We start from the raw sequence: 23,076 nt of genomic DNA on the forward strand, positions 1-23,076 counted from the left end.
GTGTTGTGTGATCCAACAAATACTCCTGAGAAATTAAGTCTGTAGGAGTATGACTGTCTCCCTCTCAAAAGCCTGGAGCCTATTAGAGCCTCCAGAGGAATACCTCCTCCAGAGGGGTCACAGCTCAACCTCAGAACATACTTCTCACAGTGCTCACACCTTAGCTATACTGAACATGTTAAGAGTACAGCTCCTTTACCTTACTGTGAAAATGCTCATCTTGCTCCATAAATCAGTGAATCACAGAAAGTTTCAGGTTGGAAAGGATATTTAAAGATCATCCAGAGAACCTTCAGAAGGAGCCAAAAGTTCTTGAGATGTCCTTGGACCGTCTTTGGCAAGACTTGTGTCCTGACCTCACAAATTCAGAATGTTTAAGTCAGTGTTTGCTTTAGCCCATTCTGCCTGGATTCAGAGCTGGTCTCTTCCAGGAGTTGCCAAAATACCTCAGAGGCTACCACAAGTGTTCCAAGGATGAAGCTGTGCAGCTGGCAGGGCTGATTTATAAAGCACGCTTCAACAACGACCGCGCACAGCTGGCAGCCATCCCCAAAATCCTGAAGGAACTGGTGCCAGACAATCTGCTCCGAGCAGTGTCACCAGATGAATGGAAGAAGGTAAGAACATCAGCTTTCATTTGTCATATTACATATACAGAGCTTTAGTAGAGAAAACACATTAAGCCACACTATATTTTTGATCTGATGGTCTTTGAAAGTACTGTGGAGGGATGGTATCGGATATTGATGGATTTGCCTCTTCCAATCCAGATTTTACATACTCTCCAAAATTCTGAAAGATATCTGCAGGCCTGGATGGCTTTTCTGCAAGTGTGCATCTTTCTTGGAGAGAATAATCTATTTCCAGTGCCCATAAAAAGACTTAGAGATAGGAGAGTCAGTGATGGGACTCTGAAGTTGAGGATACTGGACAGAAATAGAAAATTAAGGTGTCTCGTATTTCTTGGCAGCAAATCCATCTCCTTGCACCATGTCCATGCTACTTACAGCAAAAGGCTCTTTTATCCACAAAAAGGCAAGGAAGTTTCAGCAGGTACTTATCACTTAGTCTGCTGAGGAAAACACAGGACATTCTTTCAAATACAAAGGGAAAATTCATTTTTCAACCAAATATGTAGTTCGTGTCTGTGGGTGTTGAACACTGGCTGAGTTTTATCTCACATTGTCCCTCTGCTCTGAAGTCCATTTCATCGGGCTGCTGGGCTTCCTTCACCCAGCAGAGGAATAAGGAACACTGGAGGGCTCTGCCTTCACCTTGCCCCATGGCATGGCAGCTGTTTTCATTTTCAGTTTTCTGCTGCTGGGGCAAAAAGCCTGATCGTGGTGATCAGCTGATGCTCTCTTTAGTGCTAAGGCATTGGAAACCTGCCTGTCTCCAACTCAACTGGCTTTGTATCCTCTTTTCTTAAACAGAGCATTAGTGCAGCATACAGTAAACATGAAGGAAAAACTGTGGATGAGGCCAAGATTGCTTTCTTGAAAATGATACACCGGTGGCCAACATTTGGATCAGCCTTTTTTGAGGTGAAGGTAGGTTTGAAGGCCTGTGTGAGTGGATTTGCTAGTAGATCAGTACCAAGGGATACAGACTGACTATAATTCCATATCTGAAAGTAAAAATATGTTATAAAGCTGAATTCCTGTAATCTACTGAGGAAAACTCTGTTCCTTCCAAGTTGGGAAATGGATTCTTTATCCATTCTGAACTGTGCTTGTTGTTTACTGGCAACGTTGTTGCTCTAGTTGTAATACCTCTACTACAATTGTGTAGTATCTGTAGGGGGCTAAATTGTCTTGTCACTACTCTCCACAAGAAAATGCTGCCAAATCTTACCTCTTTGGTGACTCTTCCCTCAGATGATACCGGTACTAATCCTCTCATTCTGGAGTGGATATCACCCAAGAATTATTTCCCATGTGTTACCTTGAATTTCTCCTCACTATGCTCTTAAATGGCTTGCAATCAATCATTAAGCCTGTTATCAGACAGCATAGTAAATAATGGACTTGTTTCTGCTGTCATGCAGCATTTGTTCAAGTCACCAATATATGGCCAAAATGTTTCAGTGTTTATTTGAGAAAGAGAACAAGAAGCACTGGACACTGTCAAAGGTCACTGGGCCCCTGCTACAGCTAATTTCTCTATTTTCTGCTTATCTTGCTATATTACTCATTTACAGCAAGCCTCGGAGCCCAATTTCCCAGAGATTGTACTGATTGCAATCAACAAGCAAGGAGTCTCACTGATACATCAGAAGACAAAGGTAACAACTGCTTCTCACAAGTCCATCTAAGGAAGGATTGAATGGACCTTGCTAATTTAGGGACAGACATAGGACCTTGCCCAGGAATGGGAGGAGAGGATAGAGGCTCTCTATTAATTTTCTTTGTGAAACTGAAGAAAATGTTACTGCCTCAAATCACTTCTTTGCAGTTTCTACACTGGAAAGGAATAGGATAGAGCATCTCTGAAAAAAGACATGGGACTCATGATAGACCTGGCAAGATAGGAAGATCAGGAGGATGGATGGGCAGTGCACCCAGGAACCTACTTCAGAAAAATGCTTTGCAGGAAGCCCCAGCTGTCTAAAAGATCAGGCTGAATTGCCATGTTTAGCTGCAGGCTAACCCCAACAGTCTGGTCTTACAAAGTTCTCAGGAAAAGGGAGTATCACTATTTGCTTTCAATAATGGAACAAATTAAAAGATAGGTTTAGATTATTGTAATTCTAACGGCAGTGTGCCAAGGCAAAGATCAATATATAATGAAAGGAAGTCTCATTAGTGCAATTAAGATTTACCCATTTGGTGACAATACAATATACCACTAATCTGGATGCAAGAACTACCTTGATCCACTATTTTTATAAATGAAGTGGGAAAGAATTCTCTGGCTCCACAGGTTTTCTTATGTAACAGCCTGTTTTCATTTGAGAAATGTTCTACAGATCAGTTTGTTTTCCCTTACAGGATATTTTAGTAGTCTATCCCTTCAATAAAATCTCCAACTGGAGCAGTGGGAGCACATATTTTCACATGACAATAGGGAACCTGGTACGAGGAAACCGGCTCTTATGTGAGACATCTCTGGTAAGAAGAGTTTTGCCAACTTAGACACAAAAACCCCTTAATTTTTCCTTTCCAACCAGGATTGCTACAGATGAGGGTGCCAAAACAGATAAATACCAGTGCAGATACAAAAAGCATTCACAGCTGTACGGAATAAAACTGCCATTTGGAACTGGTTCAGTTAATATATAATTCTATCTGATGCAAAAATACATGACACAGGAAACAAGGAAAAATAGTAATTTCCCAAATTCTTCCCATACATCAAAATTCTATCCATCTGAGAAGTTAAGACTGCAAAGCTACCTAAGAAGCTTTTTGTCTTGCTGTCTACCTCCAGTTATGTAGTAATACCAGCCCTGTAAGGCTTCATATTTTCCAGGCAGTGGTGCCACCTTTTTAATAACTGATTTCAGACTATTCAGAGTCTCAGAGAAGCATCACTGTATTAATATTTAAAGGTAGGTTTGTAAAGATAACAAAAACATTTAAAGGCTAATTGCTCTGACAGAAAAGCTTGGATTCTTAAATACAAGTCAAGCTACAGAGTGAATACCAAAGAGACAGTAGAGCTATGCTCTGTAAAGTTTTGGAAGTCTACAAAAAGCAGAGGGAGGAATGGATAAATTATAACTAAAACAGTGACAGATGTTGAAAGAAAAGATGCTCATGCAAGGAAGAACCTGAGAAGATGATAAACTAGGGAGGAAATGATAATTATTTTTGCTTCTGGATCTCTCTTAGAGATTTAAGACTTTTTTCTTTCCTGACAGGGTTACAAAATGGATGACCTGTTAACATCCTACGTACGCCTGCTCATGAATGCTGTAAACAAGCAAAAGAACCTCCCAGCCTGAGAGTGGAAATAGAGCCCATGACCTATACTTGTGCCAAACTACCTGTAATTTCATATCCCAGAAGAAATGCCATTTAAAAATATAAATCTTGATGATCGATCTTTTGATCAAGCACTGAATGAACTGAGTTGTTGAAATACTACTACAAGAGAAGCTCAAGTCAGCATGTGCTTTCAGATATCTGTAACACTTCTGTCTTAGATGTAGTATGAGAATTTCATTCAGATATTGGATTTAGAGAAAGTTTAGATGGACTTTAACGTTCTATGGGAGTGGGAAACCCTGTGAGGGCCCCTTCTAATTACCTGAATCTCCTCCATTTAAAGACAGACACACATTAAGAGCTGTCTTTCTTTTGAAAAGAAAATGCCCCTTATTGAATGTGCTCTTACCAAATGCATAAAAGCCAAGAGTCTTTGGAAACAAAGGTAATGTAATTTTTTTCCTCCTATTGGCAATTCTAAGAGTGGAGAGATGCCATTTAGTACTAGATAACTGGACACTTTGAAAGTAAGATGCTGGGTTTCATCCTCTGGTCCATAGGTTACATACTGCAAATTACAGTAGACTGACAGCTAATTACTGTCAGAATGTAACTGTCCTTTCTGCATGCTGCTAAACTTGTGAGCTGTCCCCTGACTTACCACAGCCTTGCTTAAATTAAATAGTCTTCTTTCTTCCACATGTTATAAATGTTACTTGGAAAGTAACACCACTTTCTACTGTGCAGTTTCTAGTAAGCTCTGAAATTAGTCTGGGGTTTGGGTCCATCACTTTTAGTTGCTCCTATTTCAAGATACAGATGAGTTACTCAGTGCAAATCAGAATGGAAGAACTCAGTCTAACAAAGGTCTGTTGAAAAGAGACTTTTCTGCTCTACAAAAATGTTCTGTTTGGAGTTATGCAGACATTCCTTCATGAGACAAGCATAATAGCTTTAATTTTTCCTGATCTTTTCTGCTTCCTGTTTAGCAGACAGTTTGAGTGGTAAAATTTGATTCAGTATTTGTTCATCTCTAAGAGCTTTGTAGAAACACAGCTTTGGTGCCACAGGAACCAGAGTATGCTCCAAGTGTGTAAAGCAGATACAGACTGTGGTGGGAGTAAGCTTAGCTGCTTCCCCCGCAGAACAAATACTCCTCCCTCATTCCCAGTGAACCATGAACATGTCTTAAAGCATTTACACCAAGTTCCTTGAGACACAATCTGGCAGTGCTGGAAAAGCAGCTCTGTCTGATCTCTCAACTTTGCCAATGGATGCACAATGGTTCTCTTGTTCCCTCTGACATGTATGTGCAAAATTCAAATGCTAGTGGGAGTTTTGTATATGGGTGGCAGGGAAGAGCCCCACTCTCTTTGTGCATCTAAATGAGTGCCACACCTGTCAGAATAGCTGACCTTTTTGCAAGTGATTAGATGCTCCTGCCGTAATGTCCATTGCTGGCAATGGAAACGCTGGAGTCTAATTACCCAGAGTGGTTTTGTCACCCAGTGTCTGATCTAACTAACTAGCTATAAGTGAGAAACGTTCAATATTTCACCTGTACAAACAGAAATTTTGCAGCCAAACTGTATTGTTTCCGGTTTTTAAATAAAGACTGCAGAAAATAAACCATAATGTCTTTTTTTAACCAAGAAAAGTGAATGTTTGCTCTAGATCCATATAACCTAAATCTACCGAATATCCACTGTATCCTCTAAATGATCATAGCATCCCATCTGCTCATTACATACACAACACAATTTGTACAGCACAGCCACTAAAAGGATGATATCCCTTTCTGCACATCCTCATCAACCAACACATCACCACAGAAGCAGCACAGGTCCAAAACGTGAATTCACCACAACAGTGCCTCAGGTTTCGGCAATCCCAGAGTTCCCTGGAGTGGGTAACAGTCTCTGGCTAAGCATGGAAAATATGGTATTAACTGTACACTATACAATTTTTTTTCCCATTTTTTTTGTGTAAAGATTCAAAATGTATTACAGTTAACTTTAATACAAGAACATACAAAGGCACAGCATTTCAATTACAATCATGTGTTTTGGTTAGACAGCTCAAACAATGTGTGATAAAGTGAGAGCTCTACACAATGCAGAACCTGTCAAGGCCTGAACCAAGGCAGGGAGCTGCTAATTCTTTTGTCAGACTAATAACCTCAGCACTTAACAGTGCTTTACAGGCTAGTACAAACACGTTTATTACATGCTTGCCTGCAATCTATTCCTTCCCCATCCAATAACTTCTGAAAGACTGTCAGTCATATAATCTAATACCAACCATGCCACATCAGGAATTCTCTATAGAAAGGCTGACCAGTGTTTGCCAGCATTGCACAGACTGCTGTAAAAACACCAGGATGCAAATTTTAGAGAGCAGATTAGTGCCATAAAGACTGCAAGTGATAAGCATACTCTGAATAAAAACAAGCTTCACATACCATGCTTTCTAAAAGCAAAACCATTTTCAAGTGTACTCAGTGAGTGTTAGTGATTTTAATTAGGTATAAATATGAATGTAAACTATAAATGTATAGTATGAGACAACATCTTTTAGTAAGTGTAGATTTTTGAGCCAAGTTCAACCTTCATATAAATCTCTACTCTCCAGTGGCGTGATGCTTAGGAAGAATTTGGCCAGCAGGTCTACTTACAGCAATGGAAACAAGCATGCAGCTTATTTCTTGCTGACATCTTGACTATATTCATTAAAAATAAACAAAACCCAACTTGTCAGCCTACCAAGGCACTTAGGAAAACTTGTAAGTTTGCGCTATATTCTGCTTGGTTTTTAAAAAGTAGACTGACAGAAGTAGAGGAAGATGCATTTTTTAAAGCCACTTATAGTTATTTCTTCTACTCCTTTCAACTCCTCTCTCACACAAAAGGTACACTGGTAATATAAACTACTGTAACTGCACATTGCAGGCTATGGGGAGCAGAAATATAAGAAAAAGGATTGTGAAAAATTAATAATTTCAGAGAATATCCCCCTCCATTAGAGATCAGGGACTACAATTATTTTTTTCACCAATTAATTTCATGAAATGTCCTGAAGATAGGACATATTCCAAATCCTAGAGAACTGAACAGCTTATCAAAGAGAATGATATCAACTCTCCTTTGAACTATGAAGCTTTCTAGGTCTGCCAAATTTCTAACATGAGACAAAATAAAAGCACACACTAAATCTTTACTAGCAGCACAGAAGTAATGCCATTCACCTTCACACACATGCATTTTCCATTGCTGAATGTGAGAGTGGCTGCTGAAAGAATATTGGCTGCTAGTCACTTAGTCCTTTCATATTTATCAGGAATGTGTGGCTGTGTGCTCCTCCACCCCAGGAGGCTGGGGATACACAGCTGCTCAGATTCAGCCTTAGACAGGCCTGTGACTGAGATTACAGGGACAGACTGGAATGTTTTATGCTGAGAAGAATCTGCATAACATACTGAGCTCACCTAGGTCAGAACTTCAAGTGTTTTATGCTGTGACAAAATGCCAAACAACAGGTTTAATTGTAAATGGGTGTCCTTTCAGGGCCATGCTACTGCACCAAAAGACATGCTGTTCTTTGTGCCCTTAACTAAAAAACCATTTTAAGGCTGGTGAGAAAACAGTGAATAGCCACGTGTTCTCCTAAAGCAGTGATACAAGCAGCCACTGTTACTGGAATCTACCGTGCAAACTGGTCAGGAAAAGATAAAAGAGTTTACTGTTAAAATCGGGCCTATCCCCTCATCATTGTTAGAGTGGATACTCTATAATCCAGTTAAAAGATTACAGTAACTTGCAGCAACAAAAAGCAGAGCAGCTGAGGGAAACTGAGTTAGCAAAGGCAGTGAACATCTAAGAGATGGTCTCACACCTGGGATTCTGATCAGTTTTCCAGGATTTCCCACCACTGCTTTGGTATCACTGGTGCAGTTCCATGGGTATTGATCCAGCAAGCATGGTAACACAATTCTAAGGCAGACTACTGCCCCAATCTAACTGCTGCTCACACATACAAGAAGTGGGGAAGCTTTAACTTCTTGCTACCTAATTCACCCGTGGCTGCAGGGTGTTGTCCAGGCCCAACTGCTGTGTTCAACTGAATGACTAAAGCAGCCACTTTTTGGAAGATTGAAATCATGCAAAGGACAGTTGTCCTGCAGTGCTTGTTGACTGTCCAAAGGGGCAGGCACAGTCTCACAACTGTTCATGGAAAGGGATTTTCAGGCTGCTCAGCTTAGTCCAGCACAAGGAAGTAAGGGAGCCACCTCTGGGGGACTCAGAATCTCACTGGGATCATACATTGTGTGGGTGGGCTCAGGAACAGCGCTGTTGATGGCTCACCTCTAAAGAAGTATTGAGAATATCCAAAACCAGTAAATTGCTTAGCACCTTGGGTTGTGGTAGCAGATACAGTAGGACCAGTGAAACCTCCTCACTGGTGACAGGCAAAATTACAGAGGAGGACTATATGCTCGAGATATTAGCATCATGTCTGAGATCCTCTCCTTAAGTACACTCAGGTCTCAAAAAGTAAGATGAATGGGATTCTTATTTGGGTAAAAATTTTAAGAACAATGGATTTTTTCTGCATAATACCACATTTGCTATAAACTGTAAACATTAGAAACTCCTTCATATAATTGGACCTTCTGGAGCATGACCAACAAGCATATACTTGGCTGGCAAATAAAGTGAGAATGGGAAAACTGAAGTGCTTAAATTGGTACTATATTATTGATTCGATTTCCTTATGCAAAAGAGTAATCAGTGATCCAGCCACACTGTCTCAATAAATATCAGTTATGCCAATGGACAGGACAGGCTTTGTGTCGACCAGTAGAAGCTCTACCAGCCATGCAGTAATAGAGAACAGAGAAAATTAGTGTCAGTTCCAATAAAATGTTTAGTTTCCCATAGCCACCTTCTCCTTAAGGAGAGCCCAACTATTCTGAAGAGGCTCACATGGCCTTGACAGCTGAAATCTCCTTAGTACTGAGCACAGGAGCAACAAAGGAAACTTCTTAGCTGCCTTAACACTGGGCCTAAGTGGGCAGTGCAGATGCCATAGCTACTGCTTCCTGGGCTTGTCCAGTAAACCTACAAACCAGAAGGACTAGGATATGGGATAGGGCACCCATATGTTCTCTGTAGGAATCTGGAGAAAGACCAGAACTTTTCGCACGTAGTAAAGAATGACAACTTTCAGACTATTTGCCTATATATTAAAAAGCCCAAAAATTGCTTCACCCAGTGTAAGAAGAACAACTCTTAATACTCTGATTGAAAAAGAGTAAATCTGACATTTCTTCCAGCCCTACATTTAACCACTTTTTCCAAATTCCTTAGACTAGAGGAGTGGAAAGAGTAGTAAAATTCAAATGAGGAAGGAAAGACTGTGTATAACTCCACAAAGGCAAAATGCAATGTTAGTAGCAAATTAATAATCAGCCTGCGTGCTGCTCAAGCAGAACTCGTACTCCTCTTGCTGCCAGTGTTAATAAACAATTGCTTGAGAAAAAGGATAGTCTAGATGCAAGAGACATCACCAGAAGCAGGGGAAGGTACTACTTATCTTTGGTTCCACTTCTTAGTAACTGCTTCTGTAATCAAAAGCTGCAGTGAGCAGCAGCTTGTGTTAAGAGTTCAGTCAGGAGACTGACAGACCTGTTTGCTTTAAGCAGAGTTTAAATCTAAAGCTTTAGGATGGATCTTCTTGGATGCCAGCTCGGACAACTTCTTCAGACGTTTCTTCAGCTCCAGAGGGAATTTCTCATAGCACTTCTTGCACACAGGCTTCATGTCAAACTCGACGAATTTATTCCTTTAACACAAAGAACAGTTATTAATATGGTATTTGCAAAATGGCATATGCTTCACTAATTAAAATCTCCATGCATCTACATCAGTGTTGTTGCAAGCGTTCTATTCCATTTATAAAACAACTAATTTCCTTATCTGGTGCTGCAAGTACAGAAATTGGATTCTTATCAGTGAACTGAGGTCTTTAGTATCGCTAAGTGAATAAGGAGCAAGATTTTGCTATATATATGCATGTAACAGTCTAGAATAATAATTTTGTTACTGTAGAATGCAAGTGTCGCTTCAGAGGTCTCCTCTGGGATGAATTAGAGCTCCTTCATATGGCCAGCAAAGCCAACCCAGCAGAGTGGGAAAAAGGTTTGAACGTGAGAAAGCAAAAATGTAGGATTTCTTTTTTTTTCTGTCCCTCTTCTAGATATTTGAGGTAAATAGCACAGTATTTTATTTCAAAATAATCTATGCAATAGCAAATATTGCCATTGAGGGGAGCAACCACAGTAAAGGAGACAGTAAAGGAGGCTGCAGGTTGCTCAGGACAGGAAGTTCCTCAAAGTTTAGAGTCTTCCCTCTGTACTGCTGAAGAAGTCCCCCTCTTACCCAACCTCCTTACAGAACAGATTAATGAAGGAAAATAAATCAGAGAGGATGTGGAGTGTCAGCTCCCTTTCAGTGCTGAAATCAGTGAAATTATAAGCACCTGCTCCCACAGAGAAAAGGTATATTGGCCTTCAGAGAGGCAGTGGCTCATGGCTCCTCCAGGCTGATATCCTGCCTTAGGGGCAAATGTCTCACATGGTCCAAAATATAAACACTGACTTACTTCAGTGTGAGCCTGACGTTGCAGGTGGAGCAGGAGAAGCAATTCACACACCAGGCCTTGTTAAGAGCTGATACCACTGCAAAAGTAAAAGCACCGAGTAAGAGGAAACTGACGGATTATTTGAATTCAGATTTATATCCAAATTCAAATGAGGCCAGATGTGAAAACAAACACTGTCGTCTTGCAACTGTGGGACTGCAACAGCTGCACTAACAAATGAAACGAGGACAGCAACCCAAAACAAGGAGAGAACAAATCTTACCATCTCCCTCTATCACGTGGCTGCAGTTGTAGCAAACATCTCCAAAGAGCTGCACAGAAAAAAAAAAAAAAAAGAATGGGAACTCATGTTGCTGACTACTCACGGTCCCCAAATTACACAGCTGGTGTGAACATTAAATACTAATAACCAAAGAATTCCCAGATACAGCAGTGGTCCCCAAATATACCAATTTAAATCTTCTGAATAACTTCTCATACACTTGCCAAATAGTCTATGTTCCTTTGGATCTCACACCAGTAAATACTACAAAACCTTTTTTGTTGATGCCTCACACTCTAGTACTGTTATGGGATCTTAAAGTCCTGTATATGTGGAGAAGAAAGGATGGGTAGAATATGATGCTTAGTGTAGACAAAAATCTCCTGATGCTCAACTACAAATACCAAAATAGAACTATTGCTAAAATAGAAATTCTCAGAACAGCAACACATACCTCTTATGAGAGAGAGTCATTTATGTTACAGAAGGAAATACCAAACCAAAAAGTTGTTCAGTTGAATCACACAGAGTTTGATTCATTTTTCTGTTTTTTCTAAATTTATTTACTTTTCTGTGTTTAAGACAACATAACAGTTGCCTCAGGCGCACAGAACAAGTAACTATCAAAGGAGCCCATACAAATATATTAGAAGTAAAATTACAAGGATTTTAATCTCAACCCACAGTCAATGATTTTCTGTCAGTGGCACAAATGAAAATCAGCGTCCCCAAGACATTTCTATTCTGTTTTCAGCATCACTTTTCTGACAAGAAAAAAAGATTATTTTTCTGTTAAATCTGACTAATTTCTTATTATTTCGTTGCTTCTGCAAGTTCAGATTATGCAAAATCTGAATAGCTTTGCATGTTTAAAACATGGAAAAGCATTTGCCAGACACAACAAGTACCTACAGTAGAGATGGCTGAATTTACCTGATTATAGTGAGTCTCACAATAGGCCAGCCCTTTCTTTTCATAGTGTCGGTGCCCCAGGAATGGCTTCTCACATTTGGCACAAACAAAATGCTGTAAAAGAAAAAAACCAAAACATTCCATGCCAGGCTCAACAACTTTCCCATCACCAGGGAAAAACATGGCAATAAATCGTAGCTCAATGTATGACACTTGATCACAGAACAGTTTGAGCTGGAAGGGACCTTAAGGCTCATCTCATTCAAAGCTGGTCTTGGACACTTTCAGGGATGGGGCATCCACAGCTTCTCTGAGAAGCCTGTGCTTCCCAATATCTAATCTAAATCTACCTCTTTCCATTTACAGCTGCTACCTCTTAGTGCTTTAATGAAACACAGACAGGAAAAATCTTCATGGAAGCAAAAAAAAAAAAGGAGATATTTAGTCTATTTATAGTAATTAAGATTTGTATTAAAAATAGGTTGAAGACCAACTGGAAGGGGAATCACCTTGTGTCTATCCTGATAGACTTGTTTCAGGGAAGAGAAGCAGGAACATAAACACAGTTGGTATGAATACACCTCAAATGAGTAGCAGCATCTCTCTCAGGTCAAGCCCTAGGAGGTGTAAATGACTGAAACAAAGATGACTAAAAATCTTGAGAGTAAGATGTGATGACTCAGCTGAAAGTTATAGAAACAATGAGCTGAAAAGGCTTAAAAATCAAGAATTGCTCAGCTTTCAGTAAAAATTCCAATGTTGTTGTGTGCCTGGTAACTCAAATTGGAGAGGATGTATCTAGATAGTAAATCATATAAAATATGTACATTTATTAGTAAGTAAATGCTTTTCAGTCAACCCTACTCTACAAGGATCTTCACATATTTTAAAATTAAGGTTATTACAGTTGTGAAAACAGCTTTCTTAGGAACCCTGATGGCCCTGCTGTAAGTCCTTCACTCACAAGAGGTGAAGACAATCTGAAACATAAGCAATTGGGTTTTGTCTGACAATATTACAGACCACTTGCATGTCTACAGCTTCCAAGCAGCACTAGTCCTCTTCCAAAGCAGCCCTTGAAGGAAGTTTCATATGCAGAGAGGCCTCACCTCAACATGCCATTGCTTGCCCAGGGCGTTGACCACGCGGCCCTCGATGGGCCGGCGGCACGCTCCGCAGATGGGGATGCCCATCTTGTCGTGGCACGGCAGGCAGTACAGCTCCCCCTTCAGCTCCCGGGCCTCGGCTGTCAGCTCCTTCCTGGGAACACACACATGGCCCTGAGCATGTAACAGCACTCAGGGAAACCCCACAATGCCCAGGAGGAAGTTCTGGAAGACTAAACTTGAAAGTTAACTTAGGCAACATTCACACTACAAATGCAGTCATTAAGGTTAGCTAGTGAAACACGGTTATTGTCAACTCATCTTTGTAAAATTGCTTTCTCAGTTTGCCAGACAAGAACATATGTGGAACATCATGTCTGCAGCTGGATATTCTCACAGGCATACGAGGTGCACTTACATGGACATCTACAGTGTTATGCTGAGACTCGAGGTACCTTTGAATGGGAGAGCTCAGGTACAAGAACCATCCTAGCAGTGCTCAACACTGAGACATTTACTCACACTGTTACCCATTCTGGGGCAGTACTGTGCCCACTTAAAATGCCTTCATGGTAAGTAATTCAGGTCAGACAGGTATCAGCGTGGCAATGGACAGTGCCACAAGACTGACACACTCATCAAGCCATCTTTTTTTTTTTCTATCCAAGAATTCAAAGTGAAACTATTTTGGACAGCCTTCCTGTCTTTGGAAAACTCTGCTTTGGTAATCTGCATACAGCCTTTCAGATAAGTTCATGCCACTGAACTATTTTCACTTTCATTATAAACTAGCATTATCCAATGTTTGAATAAGAGAACACTGAATGAAAAATAGAACTAAAATTTCTTTAGTTTTTCCAAACTTATTTCAGTTTCTCCTCACACAATTTCTCAACTATATGAAGGTTGTAAAGTTTAGACCTTGGGAAGGACTGCACTGCTGACTCAACTGTTTGTCTCTCTCCTTTTTTGCCAGAGTTTACAGTATGGCAACATACCCACAGTGGGTGCAGTTGAAGTGATCTGGATGGTAGGAATCATTCCTGAACATCAGGGGCTGCTCATCAATTATCAAGTGGCACTTCTGACAGATGTACTTGCCCAGTCCCTTAGCTTTTTCACGGTTGTGGCATGGCCTGCAAAGGTGCCTGGTTGAACAAAGTAAAGGAAAGAAAATATTAAAAAACTCTTTCTCCTAAAACAACATATACTACATACTGTAGGAAGTACTTTATGTAACAGAACTGTCTTCTGAGGTCAGACTAAACATAATTCAGTTTGGTATCCAGTGTTTCACACCAGTTGCACAGAGAATATGAGTATAAAGCAGTCACACAGTTGTTTATTTCCTTAGAAAACTACTCCAACATTCACTGAATTATATGCCATCAGGGGTATCACCCACTCATTCTTCTAGGGATCCTTTCCAACTCTCTAGATATTTTCTGATAGCTGGGCAAGGAAGGCAGCAACACCCTCTATCTATATCTAATGGATCCAACCATAATAGAGGCATTACATCACTAAGAGGGAGTCAAGGAGAGAGAATAAAATGTATCAAACCAAAGTGCATTGCTGGAATGCCTTTTACCATGGCTGGATTCCTTCGTCTTCAATATCTAGGAAAAACAAGAGACCTCTTCTTTCCTACAAATTGATTTTACTCCTAAGTTAAAGAAAATTAAGAACTATGCAATTTTATGTGGTAAAAGCAGCTGTATTCCTAGCACATGTTCTTGAACACATTACAAGTACACTTCTAAACAGGCAGATAACCCAAATTTCTGGTAGAAATGCTCAGGCAAAGGCATAAAAAAACTTGTGAAGGCTGGTGGGAGCCACCAGTTTTATCCGAAGATTTAGGAGCACTGAGGAGAAGCTGTTCAGTTCACTTGCCTATTACCTATCCCTCTAGCTGCAACGCTGTGAGCTGAAGAATTTATGATTAAAAAGAAAAACAGAGAATGAATTATGTGGGTTGCTTTTTCCTAAAACCAATAAGTCTGCCTAATTCCTTTCACTGTATCACTATGTCAAACACTCACTGAGATTTACAGGTCTTCCTCAAAACACATCAGACAAAAGAAAAAGTTCAAATGGAAAGGGCAGATTCATGGACTAAGTAGCAGGTTCTCCCCAGAGCCCCTCCTAAAATTCTACCATGATACATTACTTACCCTTATATCTGTGAAATGGGGATAAGAATACAACACATGTTGTTGTGAGGCCTCAAACATTTATGACTCTCAGCTGGCAGGTGCCTGTCTAAGTGCTAAGTATCATTATTATTCTCTCCAAATCTGAGCCCTTCTGTCACCAAGTGTCTCTGTCCAGGGCTGGAAGTACTGCCCGCCCAGACGGAGTCCAGAAAAAGCAGACAGCACCCCATTATAAGGAAAAATGCAGCTGTGCTCATCTCAGCATAAAGGCATCAATTTTATTCAGCACTGTCAAATGCAGAGTAATTATACAGGGCTGGACATGGGGACCCCGAAGCAAGAGTCCTGAAAGAGACCCCTCTCATTCAGCTGAATGAGATGCCTTCAGCCATTTGCACTGATAAACCATTATCAACCCCCTCCCCAGTCACAAACCCTCTGCCCTCCCACAGACCCTCTCTATGGGAAGCAAAGGGAAGTGTTGGACAGGCTAAGCTGTTACCATAGCAGCCTCCCCTCTCCCTCACCCTCTCCCACCACCCCCCCTTCCCCACCATTATGGAATTATCCCATTCTGAAGTGTCCTGTTGTGTCTGTTAATACTAGATTTCCCCCAAACAATGCATCTCTCCACCCTCCTAAAATAATCAGGGGACTCCAAGGATTTTATGTTTAGGGCTGGGGGCTCAGTAGCAGCCTTCAGTAAGCACCATGAACACTGGCATATTCATGCAGGATACTCATATCTACACCAGCAGCCCCAGTGCCAAGAGCTCAGCTGAGATGAAGACTGCTCCTCAGTGCTGGGGTGTCCTCTCCCCTGCTCTGCTGTGTGACTGAGCTGATAATGTGCTATCAGAGCAAGGAGGACACTATATAGAGGGGCTCCCCTCTCTGCTCTCAGCAACTCTGCACTCCCTTGGAATCATCTTGTTTGCTCTGCTGTTTCTACCTAGTTTGCTGTCATCAGAAGGAGTTCATTGAGATATTCCCCAAAAGGATCCTACACTCCACCCACAGGACTGCATTATAAAGAGGTAAGAGACCAACTTTTGATAGCAGGGGCTTTAGGAGCTTTTTTTTTTTTTAAGGAGCTTTGCTAATGGCATTAATTTTAGCTGGTGCCAGTAAGTAGCAGAACACATACTGAGGTGGATGAATATAATGGGAATGCCTGAATCTAAGAATAGGCAGCATTTTCTGAACTTCAAAGATTAATTTCCTTGCCTTTCTTTACGCCATTCCTTCAAAACAAAAAAGGTTTTCAAACTTTTGTACCTAATGTATACCTATTTGTGCTAATTGTATGGTATGTCTAGTGCTCTCTGACACTGCTCTGATGCTGACAAAAACCAAGTATTTCAGTTGAAATACAAGCTCAGAAGAGAGTGATTTTCAGGAGAATAACTTCAGTCAGAAACAGACTATTTCCAATGAAGAGTACTTTGAGTGAAAGATGGGAGACACTCATTTGACAAGACACTAAACTCATAATCATAAAAAGGCACAAACCAGTATACCAGAAACTGCTCTAGCTGAAACCAAGAAGTGCAATTTCTGATACTTACCACAAACTCTAACATATAGGTCAGTTTATCTGCAGCAGGCAAACAAAAGCACCAAACAAGCCAGGTAACTGTGCACAAAAAGCTAAAGATTTCTCCTGCTAGTTCTTTCATTAATGACAGAGCGTCTGCTGAAAGAGTGATTGTGTCCATACTGACAGCCTTGTGGACTGTTCTCTTGCTCATTTCTGAGCAGAAGAGAAACAGGGCATGAAATATGGTCAGTGTGCATGCATGTATTTCAAATGAGCAGCGACATCCCCATTACAGCTCAGCCCTGGGAGGCCTGGGATAATGGCTCGTTCCAGAACAGTGCTCTGTTTAGCAATACGTAAATCACTAAACATTCACACAACACCAAGAGTGCAGTCCAAGCAGAAATTACTGGATAATGAGCCAGACTCCTAAAGGAGTTTTCTGTCTGTGGAATGAAAGCCTCTGGCTCCATATAGCTTAACACAGACTACACATTCTAGGTCACTTGTGAAGATCTGTAGTTTGCTCTTAGCATTTATACAGACTACAGGAATCCCAGTGCTTTGCCTGTAAGCATAAAAATATCTAAACACATTTATTTTAAATTTATATAATATAAATAATTTCTATTATTTAGGATAAACCCAGGGAGACTAAAAGTAGAATTGCAAATAACTGCAAAGGGCTTTCAACACCTTCTAGAGAACACACTGTCAGAGAATTATTTCTTTTCTAAAGCTGTAGAATTTTGCTGAAAACATGTAAAGTCTAAAAATAAGCCAAACAATTATTTCTAGTGATATGTTGTTTTTTTTCTGAACCTACTCAAGTGCTACACCACTATTTTCACCCAATAACTAGAATTACAAAAAAAAAAACCATTAAAGCTGTAATTAAAATTTCCTTTTAACTTAAAACATAAGCAAAATTAGAAAGAGGACCACTTCACTTTTTTATAACGTCTAACCAGACAATGAAAAACATCTCCATTCACCTTGCTCTAAAAAGTATGAGGGATGTCATCTATTTCAATTTTATCATTCTAAGCCTCTCTCCCTGACACTGACATGCTGGACTTCCAGACAGCTCTGACCTTCTCATTTCTACTCTACACCACAGCATTTTGCACTAAAAGCACGTCTGTATAGAATCCACAGCAGACTCAATGCTGTCATCAGTGAGGATAAAGATCTCAGCTTTGCCAATTTTAAGTCTGGCACTGACATGCAGCTGAATCTGAATTTCCAAGATCTGTCTTAGGAAATCAATTCAAATAGAATTGGTTCAGTGTATCAGGCTGTTAAACCCCTAATAATTAGCTTGTAAACTAAAAACTAAAACTGAAAAGTCTGCTTACTCCTTCACTTCGGGAACTGATTTAAAGCATTATCAATAAGACCAGAGCCATCCCAGTCTGTTCCATCAGACAATCCTGGTTTCTGCTTTTTCAGCTGCCAAGCCAATGTTTACTGCTTGCTCAGATGCCACAACCATGGATAGAGCAATGTTTAGCCATAAGACCATCCTATCCCTAGCAGGTGTGTACATAAAGATTACCCAATTTACACTTTTGCAGATGAAAAGCATAATTAAATGATGGGCCTGACATAAAAAAAAAAAAAAAGGCTTAATAGCTAGAACATGATAAGCACCACCATAAATTAACAGCCAGTAAAAGGGCATGGTCTCATGTATTTCTCTTTTAGTATGCAACAGAAAAATACATATTTAAACTAATTCCATCCAGGGAGAACAAGTATGTGAGTCAATGTTACCATCTCATACAAACTCTAAACTTGTGTTCAAGAATACTTACTTTGTAAGGGACAAATGAATAATATGAACAAAAAATTGCGTCCTCCTCTGTAAACTTGTGACCTGCACATGAATAAAACCACAGCAGGGAATTTTCCTTTTGTATGTGAAAGCACAATTTCACAAGTATTTTTATAAAGACAAAAGGACTGTACAGTCTTCCTTGCACATGCAATTGCAAGTAATGGCAAGATGGCAACTTGCTATAAATACTCAAATTCAGAAGGGTATCCAGGCAATGCATGAAGTAAGAAGGGCCCTCTGTGGCCACAGGAAGAACTTCCAGTTTCTGAATTTAATTCAGTCTCCCTGCTGTTGACTTTGTCTCTCCAACTGTGAACCAAACAGAAGTGATCCAGCACATTAATCTCCAGCTATTCCAGTTTTCTGTTCACCTTAAAGTAACAGCAGCCAAACTGAAGCTATTAATTACCTTGGAATTTCCTTACATTTTCCAATATATTTGTTTGTCCTTAATCCCATTTTAGTTGTCTATGATCCCAACATTTTTAGACAATGAGTTCTGTTGGGGAGCTGGACGCAGTGGATAATGGATGTATTTAATGGTGTATTGAATATTATGGAGAAATGGTCTGTCAGTACAAAACACAACGGTGAGAAAAACTGAGGTATCACTGCACATACTGTAACACTTCTGAGGAATCCAAGTAATAGAGGCAATGCTGGAATTTCAGACCACCTGCATTTCCCTACCATCTACATCCACAGACAAGCAATATATAAAAAGCCGTGAGTAGGTGCTCAGAAAATCCTATCACACTTCTTGATGCTGTTCAGGACATTGCAAACAAGAGACTGGCAAAGATAAGCTCAATTTAACTAAGCTTCTACTTGGAAATGGCCCTGGATAAGCTAGAGTGAAGCTCAGGCTCTTGAGGAAAGAAAAAAGAGAGCTGTGGTGGAAGATAAAACCTACAGGGAAAGATGACACTTTGAGAGGTGACTGACAGCATGGATATTATTTTAAATCTTCCTTGAGTCAATTCAGTGTCAAAAGAGATGTGGCTACCCATCTGAAAAGTTTCCTCCTATATGGGAACTAGATGCATTTGCCTTAAACACAGGACTTTAAAATAATGCTCAAAGGTTTTGGTTTTTTTTGTGGATTTTTAATAACAGTAATATTTGATCTGTCTTTTACCTCTTTTAAGAACAAGACAGATACTCTAATCTAGATCACCTTACAACAGATACCTGTGCTCAGAAAAGCTGACTCATCAGGAACTCCTCAGTCCTGAATCAGGCTTTCAAATTGAAACATGGCAAATATTTTCTAGTTAGATATACAGAACTCACTCCTACTCCTCTTAACTGGACACACAAGCATCTCACTACTTGGCTGTACAACTGACCTCAGCACAGGCTGGAAACAAGCTCATCACCAGCTAGCCAGCTTTTTACTGGGGTTCCTTCCACAGGAATTACTGCTCTGGTAAAACCAGCTGAGCAGAGAGTATTCAGAATTCTAATATAAGGTATAAGGTTCAAATTCAGACTGATGTGTCATGCTAAACACTGATGCTAGCAAACAGGAGACATCGCTGACTTTCATGTGTGGGTTTTTGGGTGGTTTTTGCTGTTTTTTTTTTTGTTGTTGTTGTTGGTTTGTTTTCCACTAACCCAGGCTCTTTCGTAATATGCTGTCTTAATTCTTTCACATTTAGGGCTTTTTTTTCTTCAGAACTGTGGGGAAAAATGAATGGGCCAGCAGCTTCAAGCCTGCTCTTCAACTGCTCAAATCAATCAAATTTCGCTTTGGAAACATCAGAGCAATGTGGCAAAGAGACACACCTTGAGAACATGATTTTTGCTGCCTTCTACTTTCTGGACTTCATCCTGGCTTTTGCTGGCAATGCCCTGGCTCTTTGGCTCTTCATCCGGGACCAAAAGTCAGGCACACCTGCCAACGTTTTCCTGATGCACCTTGCTGTGGCTGACCTGTCCTTTGTGCTGGTACTTCCCACCCGGCTGGTGTACCATTTTTCTGGTAACCACTGGCCATTTGGTGAGATCCCATGCAGACTCACGGGCTTCCTTTTTTACCTCAACATGTATGCCAGTATCTATTTCCTGATGTGCATCAGTGTTGACCGTTTCCTGGCCATTGTGCACCCGGTCAAGTCCATCAAGCTGCGCAGGTCCCGCTATGCCCATGTGGCATGTGTCTTCCTGTGGGTCATCGTTGGTGTGGCAATGGCACCTCTGCTGCTCAGTGTACAGACAGTCCAGATGAAAAACACAACTGTCTGCCTGCAGCTCTACAGAGAAAAGGCCTCACGTCATGCCCTCGTGTCCTTAGCAGTGGCATTCACCTTCCCCTTTGTTACTACTGTGACTTGCTACTTACTCATCATCCAGAGCCTGAAGAGTGGGAACAGAGTGGAGAAACATCTGAAGGAAAAAGCTGTCAAAATGATCATCATGGTTGTGATGATCTTTCTAATTTGCTTTGTGCCTTATCATGTCAATCGCTACATTTATATTCTCCATTACAATGGGACCAAAGCTTCCTGTGAAACACAGCGGGCCCTGGCCCTCAGCAACCGCATCACCTCCTGCCTCACCAGCCTCAACGGCGCCTTTGACCCCATCATGTATTTTTTTGTAGCTGAGAAATTCCGTGAGGCTTTGTGCAATCTGTTTTGTATTAAAAAGACCATAATGTTGCCCCAAACTTATGAGGGTAAGACAAATGAAAGCTCACTGAGTGCTAAATCTGAACTGTGAACATGACTCTTGTCAGTGCCAGTGCTTCGTCTTAAGAACGCTCTTCCACCAAAATCAGCTGAGAGCACAAATATGCAGCAAGACAGTCCACCCAGAGTCAAACTCACCTTGAGAAGGGAAGTTGTGTTGTTTTTATAGGGCTGCCATTAACAAGAACCCCTCTGACCATAGAGAACACATGCACCTGTATTGCTGAAACTGCAAACAGGAAGACAGTTCTACTGGTTTCCAAAAAATGAAACTGAGGACTGAGCACTTAGGAATAAGGAAAGGGGACAATGAGAGAAATGGACCCTTGTATTTTTTATTTCTTTTTAAAGAACATAGTTCCCAAAGCACTCAGTGCCTCCTCTGCACAATGCATACAGCCTGATTGTATGCATTGATTGTGCCAGCAGTAGAGATCCACTCCTGAGATAAACCTCCCTGATGAAAAAACTCCCACACTTGCACATCTTGTTCAAGTTTCTGAATTCAAAGTGTTTATATGCAATAAAGAGAAAATTGGTACTAAATGGTGACAAGAAAAAAAAAGACCTTAATGAAGCAATGAACCCAGCCTGGGTAGGAATTAAGACAGGAAAGACTCCTAGCTTTAAGATGGTTTACAGTCCTTTTTTGTGACTTATCTAGCAAGACTATTCCTTCACTATGGATAAAGTAGGAATTATCTTTATTCTCACTGATACAAACTGCATCTAGCAGAAGATGCCTGGAAGTGACAGGCAGACTAGGGTAGACCAGGTACAATGGAAAGAGAAATAAAGAACACAAGAGTTTCCAATAATATTTTCTAAGAGACTGCTTTTCAATGCTATAGAGATAAATATTATAGGAAATCATGTGACAGGTGAAGCATATTATTACATAAATACACACACCTATCTCTCTGCTATGCTTTTGGGAACGAGTCCCTTACCATTTTAGATTAGGTCCATGACTTACAAAATCAAACATACTTTATCTTGCGTGAACTGCTTTTATCCTGACTGCTTCCCCAAAACACCCTAAGTGCTATTCCAACAGCCTATTCTAGCAAGATGAGGTGCCAAAAGAAAATCAGTTATGCCCAGCTCAAAAAGCTAAGGCACAGAGGTTGCATGCAGTATGAAAAGGAAGAAGGAGTCAAGAGAACTCCCTGCTGGACAGGTACATGCATATGACCTTCTCTTCCTTCCTTCACCATTTAGTTAGTGAAATATAAACTCTAGGAAATTACTAGGCTTTGCTCATTACATACAAAAGTCTAAAATTAACTCTGAATTGTGCAAAACTGTCTGCTAACTGCTAGATTATTTTATTTTCTTATAATGGTATGCTTTTGTATAAGTTCTCTTTTGTTTTTATTTGTTATTTCTGAATTAAATGCATTAATCGGCCTCTAGGATTCATTTGTATATTTCTGCTTTTAAAATGTATGATTTCTGAAGACCAGTGGAATCACAGGCTGAAAAGACTTTGCTGTAATCATTGTGCTGTTCTTTTGGCCTTTTGCTACATTTTAATTTCCTGCTCAGAAGCTTACTTGCTAAACAGCCTGCCTGAGATCATGTAATCTCTTTTTCTCACTTATTATGCAGCCTTCTGCCTGAAATCCCTTTCTTTTCCACAACACATTCACTAGCCACTAAAACTTGAGTTTCTGCATGTTTCATTGGATGCAGAATTTCCCATCTACGAGGTTATTCCTAAAGTTTTTCTGTACATTGTCAAGCTTTCCTTCTCAGTATAAAACCAACTGACCACCCTCAGCATTTCACAGCTGTATCAATAACACACTGATAAAACTTTCTGACCTCCTGCTCCATCTTACCTGCCAGCATTCTTCACAAATCCCAGGTCAGCAAGGGTTACATCGCAGAGCTCACAGCGGAAACATTCTGGGTGCCAGTTGTTGTTCATTGCCTTGATAACACGCCCAGTAATGAACTCACCTGCAAAAGG

The 23,076-nt window shown here is 40.4% G+C and overlaps 3 protein-coding genes across 5 annotated transcripts in view; 2 read left to right on the plus strand and 1 right to left on the minus strand.

The window, feature by feature from the left end:
- The window catches only part of MYO7B (myosin VIIB), a 44,296-nt gene extending 38,794 nt beyond the window's left edge, over positions 1 to 5,502 (plus strand). For both annotated transcript variants that reach the window (XM_088170681.1, XM_088170680.1), the window contains 5 exons: positions 432 to 617; positions 1,434 to 1,550; positions 2,201 to 2,284; positions 2,991 to 3,110; positions 3,863 to 5,502. In XM_088170681.1, the coding sequence (XP_088026807.1) occupies positions 432 to 617; positions 1,434 to 1,550; positions 2,201 to 2,284; positions 2,991 to 3,110; positions 3,863 to 3,946 (591 nt within the window). In that variant the 3' untranslated portion in view covers positions 3,947 to 5,502. The remainder of the gene's footprint in view (positions 1 to 431; positions 618 to 1,433; positions 1,551 to 2,200; positions 2,285 to 2,990; positions 3,111 to 3,862) is intronic.
- A 428-nt stretch (positions 5,503 to 5,930) lies between these two features.
- The window catches only part of LIMS2 (LIM zinc finger domain containing 2), a 30,921-nt gene continuing 13,775 nt past the window's right edge, over positions 5,931 to 23,076 (minus strand). The window contains exons 4-10 of the mRNA XM_014879542.2: positions 22,946 to 23,066; positions 13,868 to 14,017; positions 12,873 to 13,023; positions 11,785 to 11,877; positions 10,852 to 10,900; positions 10,590 to 10,665; positions 5,931 to 9,770 (exon numbers count right to left, since the gene is read on the minus strand). Coding sequence (XP_014735028.1) covers positions 9,623 to 9,770; positions 10,590 to 10,665; positions 10,852 to 10,900; positions 11,785 to 11,877; positions 12,873 to 13,023; positions 13,868 to 14,017; positions 22,946 to 23,066 — 788 coding nt within the window. The 3' untranslated portion in view covers positions 5,931 to 9,622. The remainder of the gene's footprint in view (positions 9,771 to 10,589; positions 10,666 to 10,851; positions 10,901 to 11,784; positions 11,878 to 12,872; positions 13,024 to 13,867; positions 14,018 to 22,945; positions 23,067 to 23,076) is intronic.
- Positions 15,721 to 22,511, plus strand: GPR17 (G protein-coupled receptor 17). 2 transcript variants are annotated; one of them, XM_088170696.1, is made up of 2 exons: positions 15,721 to 16,065; positions 20,087 to 22,511. In XM_088170696.1, the coding sequence occupies exon 2, from the start codon at positions 20,101 to 20,103 to the stop codon at positions 21,130 to 21,132; it is 1,032 nt and encodes a 343-aa protein (XP_088026822.1). In that variant the 5' UTR covers positions 15,721 to 16,065; positions 20,087 to 20,100; the 3' UTR covers positions 21,133 to 22,511. The 2 variants fall into 2 exon arrangements, with proteins under 2 accessions (XP_088026822.1, XP_014735031.1); XM_014879545.2 differs by having other exon boundaries at positions 15,722 to 16,065; positions 20,070 to 22,511.

This window comes from Sturnus vulgaris, chromosome 10 (genome assembly GCF_052056855.1).
Source record: "Sturnus vulgaris isolate bStuVul1 chromosome 10, bStuVul1.hap1, whole genome shotgun sequence".
In the NCBI taxonomy this organism is placed as follows: Eukaryota; Metazoa; Chordata; class Aves; order Passeriformes; family Sturnidae; genus Sturnus; species Sturnus vulgaris.